This window comes from Taudactylus pleione, unplaced genomic scaffold (genome assembly GCF_031769625.1).
Source record: "Taudactylus pleione unplaced genomic scaffold, aTauple2 ptg000410l, whole genome shotgun sequence".
Lineage (NCBI taxonomy): Eukaryota > Metazoa > Chordata > Amphibia > Anura > Myobatrachidae > Taudactylus > Taudactylus pleione.
Window position 1 is genome coordinate 845,358 of NW_028284812.1, and position 18,768 is coordinate 864,125.

Here is an 18,768-nt window from a genome sequence, read left to right on the forward strand (position 1 = left end):
CAGATAATCTGACAGAAAATCGTTGGTAACAAAATCGTTGTGTGTGTATGCAGCTTTATCCATTTTTCTCCAAGGCTGAGGATGTTCTCTTATGTAATGAAGAGCCAGTATTGTCATTGGGTCACAACGGATTATTTTTCTTTATATCTTTTTATTTTAATTTATTTGACCATTCTGGAAATGCTGCCCGAGATGATCCATGTTGCTGTTGTTTGTTACGCTTATGGCTGAAGAGGTGGAAGAGGCCATGTACAGTAAGGGCCTGTTCCTGTAGACAATTGTGTGCCTGACCGAAGCCTTCGGATAATGCTGCTGTATTTGAGCAGGACGTATCTTTAGATGCATCTGACGGAACACATGTACGCAAATACGCTTTTTCCTGAGGGTGTCCTTCCCTGCTTACGCCCCAGGATTCCATTGTATCCAACTCTGGGTCCAATAATGTTCTCTATTCTCAGTGAGCACATTAATTACTTAGCTGTCCCCATAGTGTCAGTCATTTTATTCAGTGCCTCAATTATACCCAGTGTCATCCATAATTATTCAGTGCCTCAATTACTCCCACAGTGTCAGCCATTTGTATTTAGTGCCTCAACTATCCCCACAATGTCATCCATTTTCTTTAATGACTTAGATACCCCCCACTTAGTCAGCCATTTTCATTTAGTGCCTCAGTTGTCCTCACTATGTCGGCCATTTTGTACTAACATCGCTCTTTTGTTTTTTAGGGAAAGCTGCAGATGTGGGTAGACTTATTTCCTAAGTCCCTGGGAGCTCCTGGCCCGCCATTTAACATAACACCGAGAAAGGCAAAAAGGTGAGACGTACGGCATGCTTCCTGTGCTACCAAGTGCTGGTCGGACATTGCCTGCTGGGCCGGGCACACACTGTTATGGAATAAAGATGGCTGCAATCCATGGTGACCTCAGACAGCTGCTAGTAATAAGGGATTTTGTGGTGGACAATTGAATTAAATAAATTGTTAACATTCGTTATTCCTGGGATTACAGCCGAAGCATAAAAATGACACACTGAGGCGGTCAAACAAGCTGGGACCTATAGTGGTGCTTTGACACTTTGTGTGGTCATGAGCGTTGTCGGGAAGTTCACAAGCTGAATCTAGCTCTTCTTAGAGGGCTCCTGCCAGCTGAATACACTTGGGGGAGCCATTTTATAGGTATAACCAAGATTCATTATAATATATGCTAGAATACAGCAAAAGAAGGTTCCAGTTTTGTTCTAGCACTCATATAAACCTAAGCAGTGATCTCTGAATTCTTGTCATGTCCTGGCATTGGATGTGTAAAGCCAGATGGAGATATCTGGGTTCCTCAAACCGAGGCGGTAATCTTGGGGTCCTTTCACTTATCACGCTTGATCTTTCTGATGGAGCCTTCTATTGCACTAGTGTAATAAAATGGTGATTTACTGACTGTGACACGCATGTGCTCTAGAGTGGCTTGTAGTCCAGTCATACTTGCACTAAGGCCCCAGAAGTGACCAGGTCTTCGGGGTGGCAAAACGCTAGAGGACTGGTTTTCAGAGCTTGTCTTAAGAGTGTTCTCAGTCCAGCTACATTGCCAGTGATCATATGGGTAGAAAGCTGGGACCTAACGATAGACCTACACTAAACTGTATATATAATATATACAGCACTGTGCAAAAGTTTTAGGCAGGTGATAAAAAAATGCTGCAAAGTATGAATGCTTTCAAAAATAGAAGTGTTCATAGTTTATTTTTATCAATTAACAAAATGCAAAGTGAATGAACAGAAGAGAAATCTATATCAAATAAATATTTGCTTTCAAAACAGCATCAATTCTTCTAGGTACACTTGCACAAAGCCAGGGATTTTGTAGGATTATAGTCGGGTGTATAGTAGTATGATTAACCAATTATACCAGACAGGTGGTAATGAGAATCATTTTCATATATAGGTTGAAACACAGTCATTTACTGAAACACAAAAAGCTATGTAGGAGGCTTTAAACTGGGTGAGGAACAGCCAAACTGTGCTACAAAGGTGAGGTTGTGGAAGTTTCATGTCATAGTTCATACGTCATGGCAATACTGAGCACAGCAACAAGACACAAGGTAGTTATACTGCATCAGCAAGGTCTCTCCCACGCAAAGATATCAGCAGACCGGGCTTTCAAGATGCACTGTTCAAGCTCTTTCTACTTCAGGGTCCATAGGGGGTCCACAGGGTTGACCTTGGGGTATAGGTTGGGAACCAAATCCGGGCACCACGCAGTTAAAGCTTTTAGCTCCCAGGTTGCACTTGGGTCCACTCTCCCTATAACCCCACCCCCAAGCCAGAGGCACCTCAGTTTAAGTTGGTGCCCGGCCGGAATCGGGTCACCGTTTAGTGCAGTGGGGAGCTGATTAGCAGCCCCTAAGCTTTATTTTTTCTAAAGGACAGAGTTTTTTATTTTTCCTTTGGATTCTTCAGAGCGGCAGCGTCAGACTGTCCATAGGACGTCTAAGCTGCCGCTCCGTCACCCTGCTGGCGCTGAGACGCCAGTACAGATCTGGGGATCTCAGCGGGACCCCAGAGTCTGTACTAGCCGGACTCTGCGGGCGCCCAGGACTGCTGCCGGATCCACGGGGAGCAGGTAAGGCGCGGGTCACCGCTTGCGGTGATCCGCGCATTTGAAATGCAGTCCTGTGCCTCCGGTCTCTGGGGACAGACCGGAGGCGCCGGCAGTGGCGGCGGGCCCCCCATACCCCGTGTGTCCACTAGACCACCAGGGACTTAGTGTTCGGTGCAGGGAGCCGGCGTCCCGGGGGTTAATAGCCGGCCAGGGGAGACAGCCTTCCCTGTTACAGAGGCTACTCCCCTCAGCTCAGCGCGCCTTTCAGTATCTATAGTCTGGCGTCGCTGAGCTGCTTCCTCCGCGGGCCACGCTTCTTCTGAGGTCTCCAGCGGCCATTTTATCTCTGTGGTGCAGCAGAAATCTCTGGAGATGGCAGTGAGTCCAGTCCCCCTGCGTACCTCACCATCAGGTCAGTGTACACAGCGCTGTAGCCTTCCCAGACACTGAATCTGGGCAGTTGAATGCAGTGTAATAGTGCAGTATATTATATGACATGTTTATGTATATATGTATATATCTGCATTGTATGTGACTTATGCTAGTGCTGACTGTACTTTATTCTCTCACCTGTCAGTGTATATCTATCCCTTTCCTTATCTGCCCTAATACAGCTGTACTTGGGGTGGTTCTGAGACCTCACATTTATATACTTGTTAATATTTGTGAGGTTTGTCACATACTGTTGCGTGCTGCACGTTGCCATATTTTGAGTGGAACTGTGTGTTGCATACGCTGAAAATGGGTCCCTGCAGCTAATTTTTAGTTTCAGTCAGGACCAGTATAGCGCTGCTTGATCACAAGGCTTGGTCAGATATGTCTGACCAGGAGATAGAGCGTTATACTGCACCCATTTTTACTATCCTGCAAGCCATGTGCTGCAGGTGTTAGTGCGGAGGATTTAACTCTTAAAGGGTTCTGTATGTGGCGTCATCGGGTGCCGGCCCCTTTCACGACCCCCTTGGGCGGTTTGTTTTCTCGGGATCCTCTTAATTGCGGATCGCCGGGCGGGCCCCATTGTTGTACCTCACTTGGGGTTACTTCACCATACTGCCCTTTTTCGTCTCAGGGTATCTCGCAGTTTCTTGCACTCTTCGCCTGTGACACAGACTACCGCTCCCTACAGGGGTTTTTCGAGTATATGAATTCCCCCTGGTGCCACAATAGTCTGTCATGCCCCTTGCAGGGATTACCACAACAGCCACCCTGGGTGGATGTCGTTTTTCTATGAAACGCAAATTGGCGTGGTTGACGCCCTGTGCTTACTTCCCACTTGGCTCTACCGTGAACTGAATACTGTTTTGGGCTCTTTCCCTCTTACACGGGGGGAAGCCTATCTCAAGTATTATTATCCCTGTTTTAGGGCTGGTAGCAGGTCCATTCTGCACCTGTATCATACACCCTCAGTATTACGTGCCTTTTGGGTCCCTGTTGCTGACTAGCGGGTGGATCGCATGGCGGGACTCTGGCTGTTGCCAGATATGAGGTATTACAACAGTGTTTGGTCTCCTGTCCCAAATTCCCTGAGGGTCATCATGAGCCCCTCCTGGGGTGGATGGGCGTGTTCCTCGTCTGATTACAGACGTTACTACGCCTCCCATTCCTGCGTGGTCGGATTCTTCTGATCCGTAGGTGGTAACTCTGCCTGAAATCAGTATACTCGCTTTCAGGGGTTGTTACCCATCCTACCATGGCTATAGCATGGTTGGTTAATACTATTGCATACTGAGCTGATGCATTTGTAATGTTTTTTCCCCTCCAACACGTCTGGGGTTCAAATGTATTTGGTCGCTCACGTAATATATGCAGTTGTCATAGGTGGACATGCCTATATTGGATACCAGCTCCTAATTTTCAGAGTTCCGGCTGCGACGGTATCCTCCGTAATACCCTATGGCTGCGCTCTGGGAATGCAGAGGTGCAGATACCATCTATAGGGTAGATCTTGTTGGGTCCTGACCTTGACAGTGGCAGTACAAATTTCCCGCCGTCAGCTATGCTCACTACGGGGCCTCAGACTATTAAGTCTTTTTGTCCTCTGGGTCAGCCTAAAGGTCTGTTTCTTCATAGACTGTCGGCCTTTACAAGGGCCGACATATCCAGTTCCGAGCAGACCTGGACTGCCAGCCGATCCTGCTTCTGAACCTACGGATATATCGTCAGCCTGACGAGACAGGCCTACCACTGGGAGATGGCGATTTCTCAGTTTGCCCGGTACTAGTGTCTAGTTGCCGCGGCTACGTGGGTAGGAGGGTACGCACTCTCTTTTTGCTCAGGCGGCCTATTTCCATGTGATGGTACGCAGGCCCTTATTCGGAACAGGGCCTTACAAATCCAGAAAGCTATACAGTTGTTGCGGTAAGCGGAGCTAATTGGGCCATCCCCACTTTCTCAGCGAGGGACTGGTGGTTCTGCTTTCTTTCTGGTGCGGTGGCTGAATGGTCCTCTTTGGCCTATTCTCTGTCTCAATTCCCCGAACCAGTTCCTAAAGCTACCTGGGCTCAGGAAGCAATCCCTATGCTCCATCATACTATGTTTGGAACCTGGGGACTTTATGGTATCACTGGATATACAGGACGCGTGCCTACGGGTACTTACAGAGACCTTACCTCAGCATGGACTGAGGTTTGCTGTATCACAGCACTTACGATTTTTCGGGCTCTGCCTATTGGGACTGCTCTCAGCCCCACAGGGGTTTACCAGCGTTTTGGATTTTCTGACAGTTCTTCTGTTCAGTATATCCCAATGCTCCTGTACCTGGATGGCCTCCTGCTCTTAGCAGGATCACCGGGGTACTTTACAGCCGGGTCTGACTGACTGACAGGGGGGTTGACTGCAGACGTTTAATCAATGGGGAAAAAGTCCTCCCTGCATCCCTCTCTGGGTATTCTTCACCTAGGAGCCCTGCTGGATTCTCAGAATCTGAGAATTCTTCTGGCATAAGACGGCATCTCCACTCTTCCATTAGGAGTACATGGATGTCTGCGCAGTCGACATATGTCTTTACACTCTGGGATGCATGGTCCACTATTCAGTGTCTGCCTTTGGAAGGGTGGAATGGGCTTAGTTCCATTCCAGGCCTTTCCATAATTGGCTTATCTCCAGATGGAACAAGTTATTTCTGTCTGATCACTGTTCAAACGATGATGCTCTCCCCGGAGGCAAGTCGGTCCCTTTTCGGGTGACTATGGCCATCTCGTCCAGGGTATTCTTTGCTAAGGACAGTGTCTGGTTCGCATCCATTTCAGTGCAGTTGGATGTCTGTCGATTCCACCCTGTCAATTAACTGGTTGGAACTTTAGCCTGTCTTGGGCCTTCACTCTGGCATAACCCTTGTTTCCCGGTGAACCTGAAAAAGTTCAGTCCGACAGGGTCAGAACAGTGGCTTCCTTTTTAGCAATACTGTTCGTTGGGTGGCAATGTCAGGTATGTCATACATTCGGACATTGTCTGAGGGTCTCCTCCCGACCATCTCGACAGTGTTCATTTCAGGTGCTCTCCATTGGTAAGCGGGAGTCCTCAGCCGTCACGACGTGCATCCAGGGGACTAGTCTCTTCCCCAAGAGAGGTTTCATCTCCTGGTGAGCAGGGGGGGGGGTCCTCCTGAGGTGACCCTCATGGCCTTCTGACTCTATCACACTATGGTGTTACAGTCCAACTCTGGGGATTCTGAAGCAACCTTCAGTGACTCTTTGTCGGTGAAGTAGTTCTTCCAATTTGCGTACCTGTGTTCTCCGGTCTCCATTCTTCCTCGAGGGAAGTGTTTCAATCGAGACGGAGATGCTTTCCTGCTGGTGGCTCCTGATTGCCCCAGATGTCAGGGGTACTTGGTTTTTCGGAGTCTCTCCATCGATACTCCATTCCTGATGCTTCACTGCCCAGACCTGTTGTCTCAGGGTCCTGGGGTTTGTCTTGGACCTGGGTCGTTTGTCTTTGACTGCGTCCCTACAGTGGTCTTACGGCTTCCCTGGCTTTGTCATCGTTGGAATGATTAGAGCACATGGATCAGTTTTTGCTGGGACCTACCACAAACTGTGGCAGCCATAATTCTTATGGTATTATACCTGTCGATTATGATCCTCTGGTGTCCAGGATTTCCAGATATTCTGGCATTCCTTCCGGCTGGCTTGGGTTTCACCCTCGGCCTGGCCTTCCTGACAGTGCGGATCTCTACACTGTCAGTATGATTAAGATATGGAATTGCTTCGCTCTGGTATCCAGTTCATCCTTTGGAGTGTTTTCTGGATTATGCCTCCATTTGTCCTCCCTAGGGACTCCTTGGGAGTTAGCAGTGGTTCTTCGTTGACTCCGGGGAAAGTTAATGGAACCGCTGGTTGTGATTGCCATTACATGGTCTATTGCTTTGGCTTTCTCTCTTTCTCTCAGGGAGTTTATATCACCCAGGTGAGTGTCGGAATTGGGAGCCTTCTCATGTGGCTCCCTCTTCTGGAGGGCATCTTGTCAGGGTGTGAGTTGCTCTCACCCTGTGTTTCTTCTTAGTGATTTTTAGGTTCCATATTATTCTGGAACTTATGGTGAGGCCATTCAGTCCCCGGTCTTATCGGCTGGTGTGGCCTCATTGACTGTGGTCCGGCCTCTGTGGATTTATGTGATCCGTTCAAGTTCCTGACGGAAATCGGACTCCTTATTGGTGGTCTGAGATTTCTGGTTTTAACAGGAAAGGATGGCCGGCCTCGTATGTCTTCTTCAGGGGCCTACACATGGGTAGGCCTTTCTGTTGTTCATGCTTGTTTTTTCTCGGGCCATGTAACCCTCGTGGGTGGCTCGCTGTGGCGCCTTGGCTGTTTTGCCTTGCTAGATGGCCACGTGGTCTTCTGCCCACACCTTTTTAAGGTTCTAGGCATTGGTTTCCTTTGCCTCTCCGGATGCTTCCTTTTTGGCGGCGGATTCTCCTCTCAGCACAGGAGCGTCCCCTCCCTTGGTTGAACTGCTTTGGGACATCCCCAAGGTCAACCCTGTGGACCCCTATGGACCCTGAAGTAGAAAACAAGAGATATGGTAAGAACTTACCTTTGTTATCTCTGTTTCTACGAAGTCCATAGGGTCCACAGGGCGCCCGCCCTGACGCACCTGGCTTCAAATGGGCTGTGTGGCTGGTCACCGGTTTTCCGTCTCCCATTTCTGTGAGTATGGTTATCGAGTGTTCCAGTTTTCTCTCTCTTTTTTTCTCCTCCTCCGGCCTTTGGCTACTTACAAACTGAGGTGCCTCTGGCTTGGGGGTGGGGTTATAGGGAGAGTGGACCCAAGTGCATCCTGGGAGCTAAAAGCTTTAACTGCGTGGTGCCCGGATTTGGTTCCCAACCTATACCCCAAGGTCAACCCTGTGGACCCTATGGACTTCGTAGAAACAGAGATAACAAAGGTAAGTTCTTACCATATCTCTTGTTTTTGAAGAAGCACAAAGAAACGGGCAATGGTGAGGACCATAGACACAAGGAAACTTAGGGGGTCATTCAGACCCGCTCGCGAGCGCAGGACGCTCTCAAGCGGGTCGATGTTGCCCCACTGCGCATGCGCACGACGGAGGGAGCTCCGTCGTGCGCATGCGCGAGACCCGGATAGCGACGGGCTCTCCATCGCTCCGGGTCTCGCACCAAAGGGGGCATGCTGTCAATGTTGATTGACAGCACGCCCCCTTTGGTGGGCGTGCCGGGGGCGTGGCTGCCAGACGGAGGCGTTCCCATGGGAACGCCTACCGTCTGAAGCCGGCCCCAATGACATCACTAGTGATGTCAGTGGGAGTGATTTTGGCTCTGATAGAGCCAAAATCACTCCAGGGCTTGCGGCAGCGAGACCCTACCGCAGGGTCTCCGTCGCAAGCCCGATGGTCGTGATGGTCTTGACCATCGCGACCGTCATCATGGACGCTCGCATAAGCTGTGGGTGGTCACCCACAGCTATGCGAGCTTCCAGGAGGACACTCCATTTTCATGGAGGAGGGCCCTGATTCAGAGCGAGCGCTCTGGTCAGAGCGTTCGGCTCTGAATCAGGCCCTTAGTGCATCAGATGAAAGACACATCATGCTTCCTTCCCTTCTAAATCAGAAGATATCCAGTAGTGCCATCAGCTCAGAACTGGCAGAAACCAGTGGGACATAGGTACACCCATCTATTGTTCGGAGAAGTCTGGCCAGAAGTGGTCTTCATGGGAGAACTGCGTCCAAAAAGCCATACCTTCGACGTGGAGACAAGGCCAAGTGACTCGACTATGCAAGAAAACATAGGAACTGGGGTGCAGAAAACTGGCAGCAGGTGCTCTGGACTGATGAGTCAAAATTTTAAATATTTGGCTGTAACAAAAGCTTTTTGTCGCCAAAGGGCTGGAGAGCTGTACAATAACGAGGGTCTGCGGACAACAGTGAAGCATGTTGGAGGTTCCTGGCAAGTTTGGGGCTGCATTTCAGCAAATGGAGTTGGGGATTTGGTCAGGATTAATGGGTCAATGCTGAGAAATACAGGCAGGTACTTATCCATCATGCAATAGCGTCTGATTGGCTCCAAATTTATTCTGCAGCAGGACAACGACCCCAAACATACAGCCAATGTCATTATGTACTATCTTATAAGCATAAAGCAGAACAAGGAGCCCTGGAAGTGATATGGCCCCTACAGAGCTCCGATCTCACCATCATCGAGTCTGTCTGGGATTACATGAAGAGACAGAAGGGTTTGAGTAAGCCTACATCCACAGAAGGTCTGTAGTTAGTTTGGAACAAGCTCCCTGCCAAGTTCTTTCAAAAACTGTGTGCAAGTGTACCTAGAAGAACTGATGCTGTTTTGAAAGAAAAAGGTGGCCACACCAAATATTGATTTGATTTAGATTTCTCTTCTGTTCATTCACTTTGCTTTTGTTAATTTATAAAAAATAACTATTAACACTTCTATTTTTGAAAGCATTCCTACTTAGCATTTTATCCACACCGGCCTAAAACTTTTGCACAGTACTGTGTGTGTATGTGTATATTTATGGGTTGCCCGGGTTGAAGACTGGACCCTGAAGTAGACCTGCAGCCTTTATTTGTTTACATTGTCCTCACCTATAACCCCAATCCATTGATCCTGAAGAGGACCCCACTGCTTGCTAACATGCGGTCAAGCAGCGACGTAACTACCGTGGGTGTGGCTGCATAGTGCAGCTATGGTGCTTGAGCTGCCTCTGTGGCCCGCCGCACCCCCTGCACCCAGTCACGCACACAAGTTGGGCCATCGATGGAGGTCCCTGGGCCAGCAGTGTTGATTTGGCGCCGGCCCGCCAACTGTAATCTGGCAGGCAGTCATGGAGCGACAACGCAGCAGGTTGTGAGCCAATCAGAGCTCGGGGGACCAGCAGCCAATCAGCAGTGGTGGCTCCTGATTGGCTGCTGGTCCGCAAGCTCAGATTGGCTTGCCGCCGGCGCTGTTTGTCCATGTCTGCTATTGCCTGACGATGTGCCGGCTGTAATTAGCTGGCAGCCCAGCCCCAAATCCGAACACAGGGGGAGGCATGAGGCTGCTGGAGGGACACTGGGAGATGAGTTACTGCGCTTTCCAGGATTAAGTAAATGAAAATATTGCTTTACTGGTATCCGCATGCATCAAACTGAAAACAAAACAACAAACACCTAAACTATCCTCACTCAGGGCAACTATCTCACTTCTTGAGCCTTCACTATCCTTGGGCAGCTAATCTGCAAACATAAAGTTTTCTCATAGTCTCTCCAGTCCTGTCTCTCACTGGTACCATTTATCACAGGCTCCAGCCTGGCTTGGCTTTGGCTGCTCACATGTACAGCCTCACAATCTGGCCTGCTTCCTTGCAGGTAACATAGCCTCCAGCCTACTCACAGTTACATAGCTCAATCCCAGGGTTTGGAGGCCTTCCCTGAATGAGCTCTGTCTGGCTTCCACAATTCCACTTGGACTGTCGGATTGCTCCAGCCCCACCTGGGCTCTGTGCAAAGGGTCGCGCCTCTAAATGTGTTCCCACACACCTTTTCTTCTCTGTGTGGGCGGAGGTATGAAGGGCTGTTTATTTTTTTTAATAAGCTTGAATGTGATGTCTGTGTTTGTCCCCCACTTTGATACAGTAGTGGAACTACTTAGCACAGTGTCCTCTTCCAGATATAGTGTGACCAGCCAAGCTGGGCAAAGGCTGATGATGGCTGCCGCTTTTAAAGGGGATCCTATGGTCATTGTCCATCCTTTGACATTGGTGGTACGCAGCCCAGGTGTAGGCTCTATCCAGAAATGCTGTCAGTTTTAGCGGCCTCAATTCCTTAGGTGCACTACACTCCAGTGCCGGAACATTACAGGAACCCAGTATGTGCAGTGGCTACACCCCAACACTGTAACATAGGGTGTAGGGGGCTGAGAATATCATTCCGTCAAGCTCACTGCATTCCGGATCAGCCCGCTAGCCCTGTGATTCATGCCAGTCCCCTCTGACCAATGGCAGTCTGCAGCCTTGGCGACCAGTAATAACACTGAGTACAGTACAGCTGACATAATGGCAATCTGTCTCCCGCTGAATTATAACAACCTCTTCTCTGTCACTCAGGTTCTACTTACGCTGCATCATCTGGAACACGAGAGATGTGATCTTGGACGATGTCTCCATCACAGGCGAGAAGATGAGTGATATTTATGTGAAGAGGTGAGAGGACACTAGTCTGTGTCATGTCCTCATACGGTATTAGAGGAAGATCCGTACATTACACATGGCTGCCATGTCTCATGTGTTTCCCTCCCCTAATACCACACACAGTGTAAGGTGCAGGTTCACAGGCCCCAATGACTCTACGTCTGCTAACCGGACACACGTATAATGGCGCTGTTCTGCCGCAGCTCGGTTCTGCTTTGCTGGCTGAGCTGGAAATATTATGGGGAGACAAGCAAAATGCTCACTGATTAACACACCGCATACAGTAGGTGGGACATATACAGTAATAGAAGATACATCTATGTTTCATATCGTGTTCTCCCTGTGTTGTCCCAAACATAATTGTACTCCACCCAATGTGGCGGTCCAGGTCCCATAAGACTGCTAGCACCGGCACGTCTTCTTTGCGTCCTTTTTTTTTTTGCAGAAAATGCGTCTTAGTTGCAATACGATGTGATTAGGACGCGCCAGCAGATTGCCGATTAATTTGACATGTGACACTTGTTTATCTGACTGCGACCGAGTCCTTTAATCTGTATTGGAAGTGCTACAATGTAGTGGCCGCAGCTTTTCTCATTCCAAGTTCCACTGTACTATATACAGCCATGGAATTGGTATGAATCACCGCCAGATGAAATACCAACGCCGGAAGGCAAGCAGCTGAAGATCCCGTCAGAGGTAAGTAACACCCCTAACCCTGCCTTAGGGGTGCCCAACCCTAACCCTCTCCCTTAGTGCCTAATCCTAACCCACCCCCCCTTCCCCTAGCCTAAACCTAACCCTCCCGGGGCGATGCCCGCGGGAGTCCCTAATCCTAAACCCCCCGCGGCTAAGCACTCCCGACACCTGGCTTACCTAAGATCGGTATGCTGGGCGTCGGGATTTCAGCATGGGGCTGATGATAGGCGTCAGTATTTAGACGCCTAACATTAGTCCCATGCCGGGCTTTCAGAGTCTGGAAGCCGGCAGTCGGCATTTCAACCACCAGCTTCCTAACTACATCCCTGCAGCCATGGCCGAAAGTTATGAGAATGACACAAGTATTGGTTTTCACACAGTTTGCTGCTTCAGTAGTTTTAGACCTTTTTGTCAGATGTTACTATGGTATACTGAGGTAACATTACAGCATTACATAAGTGTCAGATGTTACTATGGTATACTGAGGTAACATTACAGGCATTTCATAAGTGTCAGATGTTACTATGGTATACTGAGGTAACATTACTGGCATTACATAAGTGTCAGAGGTTACTATGGTATACTGAGGTAACATTACAGCATTACATAAGTGTCAAATGTTACTATGGTATACTGTCAGATGTTACTATGGTATACTGAGGTAACATTACAGCATTTCATAAGTGTCAGATGTTACTATGGTATACTGAGGTAACATTACAGCATTACATAAGTGTCAGATGTTACTATGGTATACTGAGGTAACATTACTATGGTATACTGTCAGATGTTACTATGGTATACTGAGGTAACATTACAGGCATTTCATAAGTGTCAGATGTTACTATGGTATACTGAGGTAACATTACAGCATTACATAAGTGTCAGATGTTACTATGGTATACTGAGGTAACATTACAGCATTACATAAGTGTCAGATGTTACTATGGTATACTTTCAGATGTTACTATGGTATACTGAGGTAACATTACAGCATTACATAAGTGTCAGATGTTACTATGGTATACTGAGGTAACATTACAGCATTACATAAGTGTCAGATGTTACTATGGTATACTGAGGTAACATTACAGCATTACATAAGTGTCAGATGTTACTATGGTATACTTTCAGATGTTACTATGGTATACTGTCAGATGTTACTATGGTATACTGAGGTAACATTACAAGTATTTCATAAGTGTCAGATGTTACTATGGTATACTGAGGTAACATTACAGCATTACATATGTGTCAGATGTGACTATGGTATACTGAGGTAACATTACAGCATTACATATGTGTCAGATGTTACTATGGTATACTGAGGTAACACTAGAGGCATTACATAAGTGTCAGATGTTACTATGGTAAACTGAGGTAACATTACAGCATTTCCTAAGTGTCAGATATTACGATGGTATACTGAGGTAACATTACAGCATTTCATAAGTGTCAGATGTTACTATGGTATACTGAAGTAACATTACAGGCATTTCATAAGTGTCAGATGTTACTATGGTATACTGAGGTAACACTAGAGGCATTACATAAGTGTCAGATGTTACTATGGCAAACTGAGGTAACATTACAGCATTTCCTAAGTGTCAGATATTACGATGGTATACTGAGGTAACATTACAGCATTTCATAAGTGTCAGATGTTACTATGGTATACTGAAGTAACATTACAGGCATTTCATAAGTGTCAAAGGCTTTTATTGACAATTACATTAACATTATGCAAAAAGTCAATATTTGCAGTGCTGACCCTTCTTTTTCAAGACCTCTGCAATTCGCCCCGGCATGCTGTCACTCAACTTCTGGGCCACATACTGATTGTTGGCCGCCCATTCTTGCCTAATCAATGCTTGGAGTTTGTCAGAATCTGTGGGTTTTTGTTTGTAAACCTGCCTCTTGATGATTGACCACAAGTTCTCAATGGGATTAAGGTCTGGGGAGTTTCTTGGCCATGGACCCAAAATTTCAAAGTTTTGTTCCCCGAGCCACTTAGTTATCACTTTTGCCTTATGGCAAGGTGCTCCATCAAGCCGGAAAAGGCATAGTTCCTCACCAAACTGTTCTTGGATGGTTGGGAGAAGTTGCTCTTGCAGGATACTTTGGTACCATTCTTTATTCATGACTGTGTTCTTAGGCAACATTGTGACTGAGCCCACTCCCTTGGCTAAGAAGCAACCCCACACATGAATATTCTCAGGATGCTTTACTGTTGGCATGACACAGGACCGATGTTAGCGCTCACCTTTCCTTCTCCAGACAAGTGTTTTTCCAGATGCCCCAAACAATCTGAAAGGAGATTCATCAGAGAAAATAACTTTACCCCAATCCTCAGCAGTCCAATCCCTGTACCTTTTGCAGAATATCAGTCTGTCCCTGATGTTTTTCCTGGAGAGCAGTGGCTTCTTTTCTGTCCTTTTTGACACCAGGCCATCCTCCAAAAGTCTTCACCTCACTGTGCGTGAAGATGCACACACACTTGCCTGCTGCCATTCCTGAGCAAGCTCTGCACTGGTGGTACCGCGATCCCGCAGCTGAATCAACTTTAGGAGACAGGTCTGTCGCTTGCTGGACGTTCTTGGGTGCCCTGAAGCCTTCTTCACAACTATTGAACCTTTCTCCTTGAAGTTCTTGACGATCCGATAAATGGTTGATTTAGGTGCAATTTTACTAGCAGCAATATCCTCGCCTGTGAAGCCCTTTTTGTGCAAAACAATGATGACTGCACATATTTCCTTGCAGGTAACATGGTTAACAGAGGAAGAACAATGATTTCAAGCTCCACCCTCCTTTTAAAGCTTCCAGTCTGTTATTCTAACTCAATCAGCATGACAGAGTGATCTCCAGCCTTGTCCTCGTCAACACTCTCACCTGTGTTAACGGGAGAATCACTGACATGTCGTCAGCTGGTCCTTTTGTGGCAGGGCTGAAATGCAGTAGAAATGTTTTTTTTTGGGATTAAGGGCCTGATTCAGAGCCACTCGTAAGCGGCAGTTCGTTCGCACCGAGCGATGTTTGGCCAACTGCGCATGCGTACGGATCGTTATACGCATGCGCTAACCAGTCAGTGCGGCCGAAATTCATGTGCTCGCAAAATAGCGAATGCCTGCTATTTTGAGTGACAGAAAGAGGCGTATGTGGGTGGTAACAGGGGAAGGTGCTTGAAAATGGGGAGTGGAAATCAGAACGCAGGCGTGCTTAAAGGTCAAAACAGGCGTTTTATGGGTGTGCATATTTAAAACAGCAGCGTCATTGACCATGTCACTGGGTTATTTTAAAGTCAGAACTGCTCGCAAAATTGTGGTAGCAAACACCAACCCCAAGAATAGCGAGCAGTTCATACCCATGTCGATGTACTCGATTAATCTAATAAATAGCGGACATGACGTAGGATGCGAGCGGCCAGGGGGCGTATCTTTCCAAAAAACGAACGCAAGTTTTGTTCGCTCGTTCAGACATAGAGGCGTGAACAGACCGCAAACAGCGAACGGTTCATTTGAATAGCCACCCCTTGTTTTAGAACGAACGACCGCAAATAGCGAGTGGCTCTGAATGAGGGCCTAAGTTCATTGTCATGGCAAAGAGGGACTTTGCAATTAATTGCAATTCATCTGATCACTCTTCATGACATTCTGGAGTATATGCAAATTGCCATCATAAAAACCGAATCAGGAGACTTTGTGATAACCAATACTTGTGTCATTCTCTAAACTTTTGGCCATGGCTGTACAAGTGTCACATATCACATTAATCAGCACAGTCTTCTGGTGTGTCCTAGTCACATCGCGTAGCCACTTAGACGCATTTCCAGCAAAAAAAAGACAGCCAACGCTAGCAGAGTAACATGGAACCTGGCGGCTCACTCACGCCAGGCAAGTTGCGCTGCATGGCGTATTGAGGCTAGATGTATGAGAACATATCTGTAACTGGAGTGTAATTAGATGCAGTATGTCCATAAAGTCCCATCGCACTCCTGTGCAGCAGGCTGCCGTGTTATCAGCTTGACCTGTGCCTGATTGAGGAGCGTCTGGGTGATGTGTTGGCAGATTTGCTCTATAGAAATTGTGTGGATTGTTGAACTCTGCACAGCAAGGCCTGTGATGTCACAGCAGCTTAACTGGCTGCGTCCTTAGCTTTTTCACCTGCGTCAGATCATATAAGACACTGTACTAAAAGATTTGACAGGAGCTTCAGTTTTTTTGTCATGAAGGGGGATAGTAAGACTGCACTGTGAAATGTCAGAGTGACACTGAACAGTGTATTTTTACCTTTATGTTATATACAGTGTATCCGGAAAGTATACACAATGCTTCACTTTTTCCACATTTTGTTATGTTACAGCCTTATTCCAGAATGGAATAAATTCATTTTTTCCTCAAAATTCTACACACAATACCCCATAATGACAACGTGTAAAAAGTTTTTTTGAGATTTTTGCAAATTTAATAAAATAAAAAAAACACTAAGAAATCACATGTACATAGGTATTCACAGCCTTTGCCATGAAGCTCAAAATTGAACTCGGGCGCATCCTGTTTCCACTGATCATCCTTGAGATGTTCCTACAGCTTAATTGGAGTCCACGTGTGGTAAATTCAGTTGATTGGACATGATTTTGAAAGGCATACACCTGTCTATATAAGGTCCCACACTTGACAGTTCATGTCGGAGCACAAACCAAGCATGAAGTCCAAGGAATTTGACAGGATTGTCTCGAGGCACAAATCTGGGGAAGGGTACAGAAAAATATCTGCTGCTTTGAAGGTCCCAATGAGCACAGTGGCCTCCATCATCCGTAAATGGAAGAAGTTCAGAACCACCAGGACTCTTCCTAGAGTTGGCCAACAGTCTAAACTGAGCGATCGGGGGAAAAGGGCCCTAGTCAGGGAGGTGACCAAGAACCCGATAGTCACTCTGTCAGAGCTACAGCATTCCTCTGTGGAGAGAGGAGAACCTTCCAGACGGACAACCATCTCTGCAGCAATCCACCAATCAGGCCTGTATGGTAGAGTGGCCAGACGGAAGCCACTCTAAGACCATGATAAGACAAAGATTGAACTCTTTGGCGTGAATGCCAGGCGTTATGTTTGGTGGAAACCAAGCACCATTCATCACCAGGCCAATACCATCCCTATAGTGAAGCATGGTGGTGGCAGCATCATGCTGTGGGGATGTTTTCAGCGGCAGGAACTGGGAGACTAGTCAGGATAGAGGGAAAGATGAATGCAGCAATGTACAGAGACATCCTGGATGAAAACCTGCTCTAGAGCGCTCTTGACCCCAGACTGTGGCGATGGTTCATCTTTCAGCAGGACAACGACCCTAAGCACACAGCCAAGATATGAAAGGAGTGGCTTCAGGACAACTCTGTGAATGTCCGTGAGTGGCCCAGCCAGAGCCCAGACTTGAATCCCATTGAACATCTCTGCAGAGATCTGGAAATGTCTGTGCACCGACGGTTCCCATCCAACCTGATGGAGCTTGAGAGGTGCTGCAAAGAGGAATGGGCGAAACTGCCCAAAGATAGGTGTGCCAAGCTTGTGGCATCATATTCAAAAAGACTTGAGGCTGTAATTGCTGCCAAAGGTGCATCAACAAAGTATTGAGCAAAGGGTGTGAATACTTATGTACATGTGATTTCTTAGGGTTTTTTTTTATTATTACATTTGCAAAAATCGCAAAGAAACCTTTTACACGTTGTCATTATGGGGTATTGTGAGTAGGATTTTGAGGACAAAAATTAATTTATTCCATTTTGGAATAAGGCTGTAACATAACAAAATGTGGAAAAAGTTTAGCGCTGTGAATATTTTCCGGATGCACTGTATCTAAACATGTCAATGTAATGGCCACCTAGTAGCATTGTAAGAGTCCAGTTATACAGCAAAATTATGGATAATACAAAAGCATTTAGCTGATTTAATAACATTTACTAGTATCAAAGTATGTTAGCATGTTTTGATATAGTTTAACTTGTAAACTCGTAAATATCTGGAAACTTTGAAAAGCCTTGTCGCTCCTGTTGTCGTGTTGTGCCCCACTTACAGTATTTCACGTCTATTATTAACTGTGACGTAGATTACACTGTATTATATATAATTCATAGCCGCAGCGTGCCTGACAAACTGTAATTTATACCGCACAGGTCTATGTAAAAAAGGGCCAAGTACTTTAAGCCGGGTACACACTAGACAATATGTTGTCCGATCTGTCGGATCAGATGACATATCGTCCACTTTGGGCAGTGTCACTGATGACATAGTGTGTACACACTTGGCGATGCCGGCACTCCCTCTGGTACCCGCCGCACGAGACATCGGCAGGGTACACATCGTTAAGTGTGTACCCAGCATTTCTGCCAGCGGAACTGGGAGTCTTCCTTAGGGTATGCGTTCGGCATCCCGGTGGTCTGGATGTCAACGCTTACCTTACCAGTGCCAGAAACCCGGCACCTACATCACGACCGCCGGGATGCCGAAGGTAAGTAGCAGTGCGGGGGGGAGGGTTAGGGTTAGGCAGTAAGGGGGGAGGGCTAGGTTTAGGGTACGGGGAGGGGGAGTTTAAGTTTAGGCACTAGGGGGGGGCGCGGTTAGGTTCAGGCACCAGGGAGGGAGGGTTAGGGTAGGAAGAGGGGCAGGGTTAGGATGTGGGGGAGAGTTAGCATACCGACCAACAAGTGTCGGTATGTTAACCCTGTCGTGATCCAGGCGTCGGGATTCTGACCGCCTGGATCCCGTCTGTCGGTATTACATACCGATTCCTTCCTTAGAGCTACAGAGACGGGCGCGGTAAAGCAATAGGTTAATTCTTGCCACTCTGG

The 18,768-nt window shown here is 47.2% G+C and overlaps 1 protein-coding gene across 1 annotated transcript in view; it reads left to right on the forward strand.

Moving 5' to 3' along the window:
* The window catches only part of DYSF (dysferlin), a 705,898-nt gene that overhangs the window by 598,748 nt on the left and 88,382 nt on the right, over positions 1–18,768 (forward strand). The window contains exons 49-50 of the mRNA XM_088447021.1: positions 729–817; positions 11,151–11,246. Of these exons, the coding sequence (XP_088303147.1) occupies positions 729–817; positions 11,151–11,246 (185 nt within the window). The remainder of the gene's footprint in view (positions 1–728; positions 818–11,150; positions 11,247–18,768) is intronic.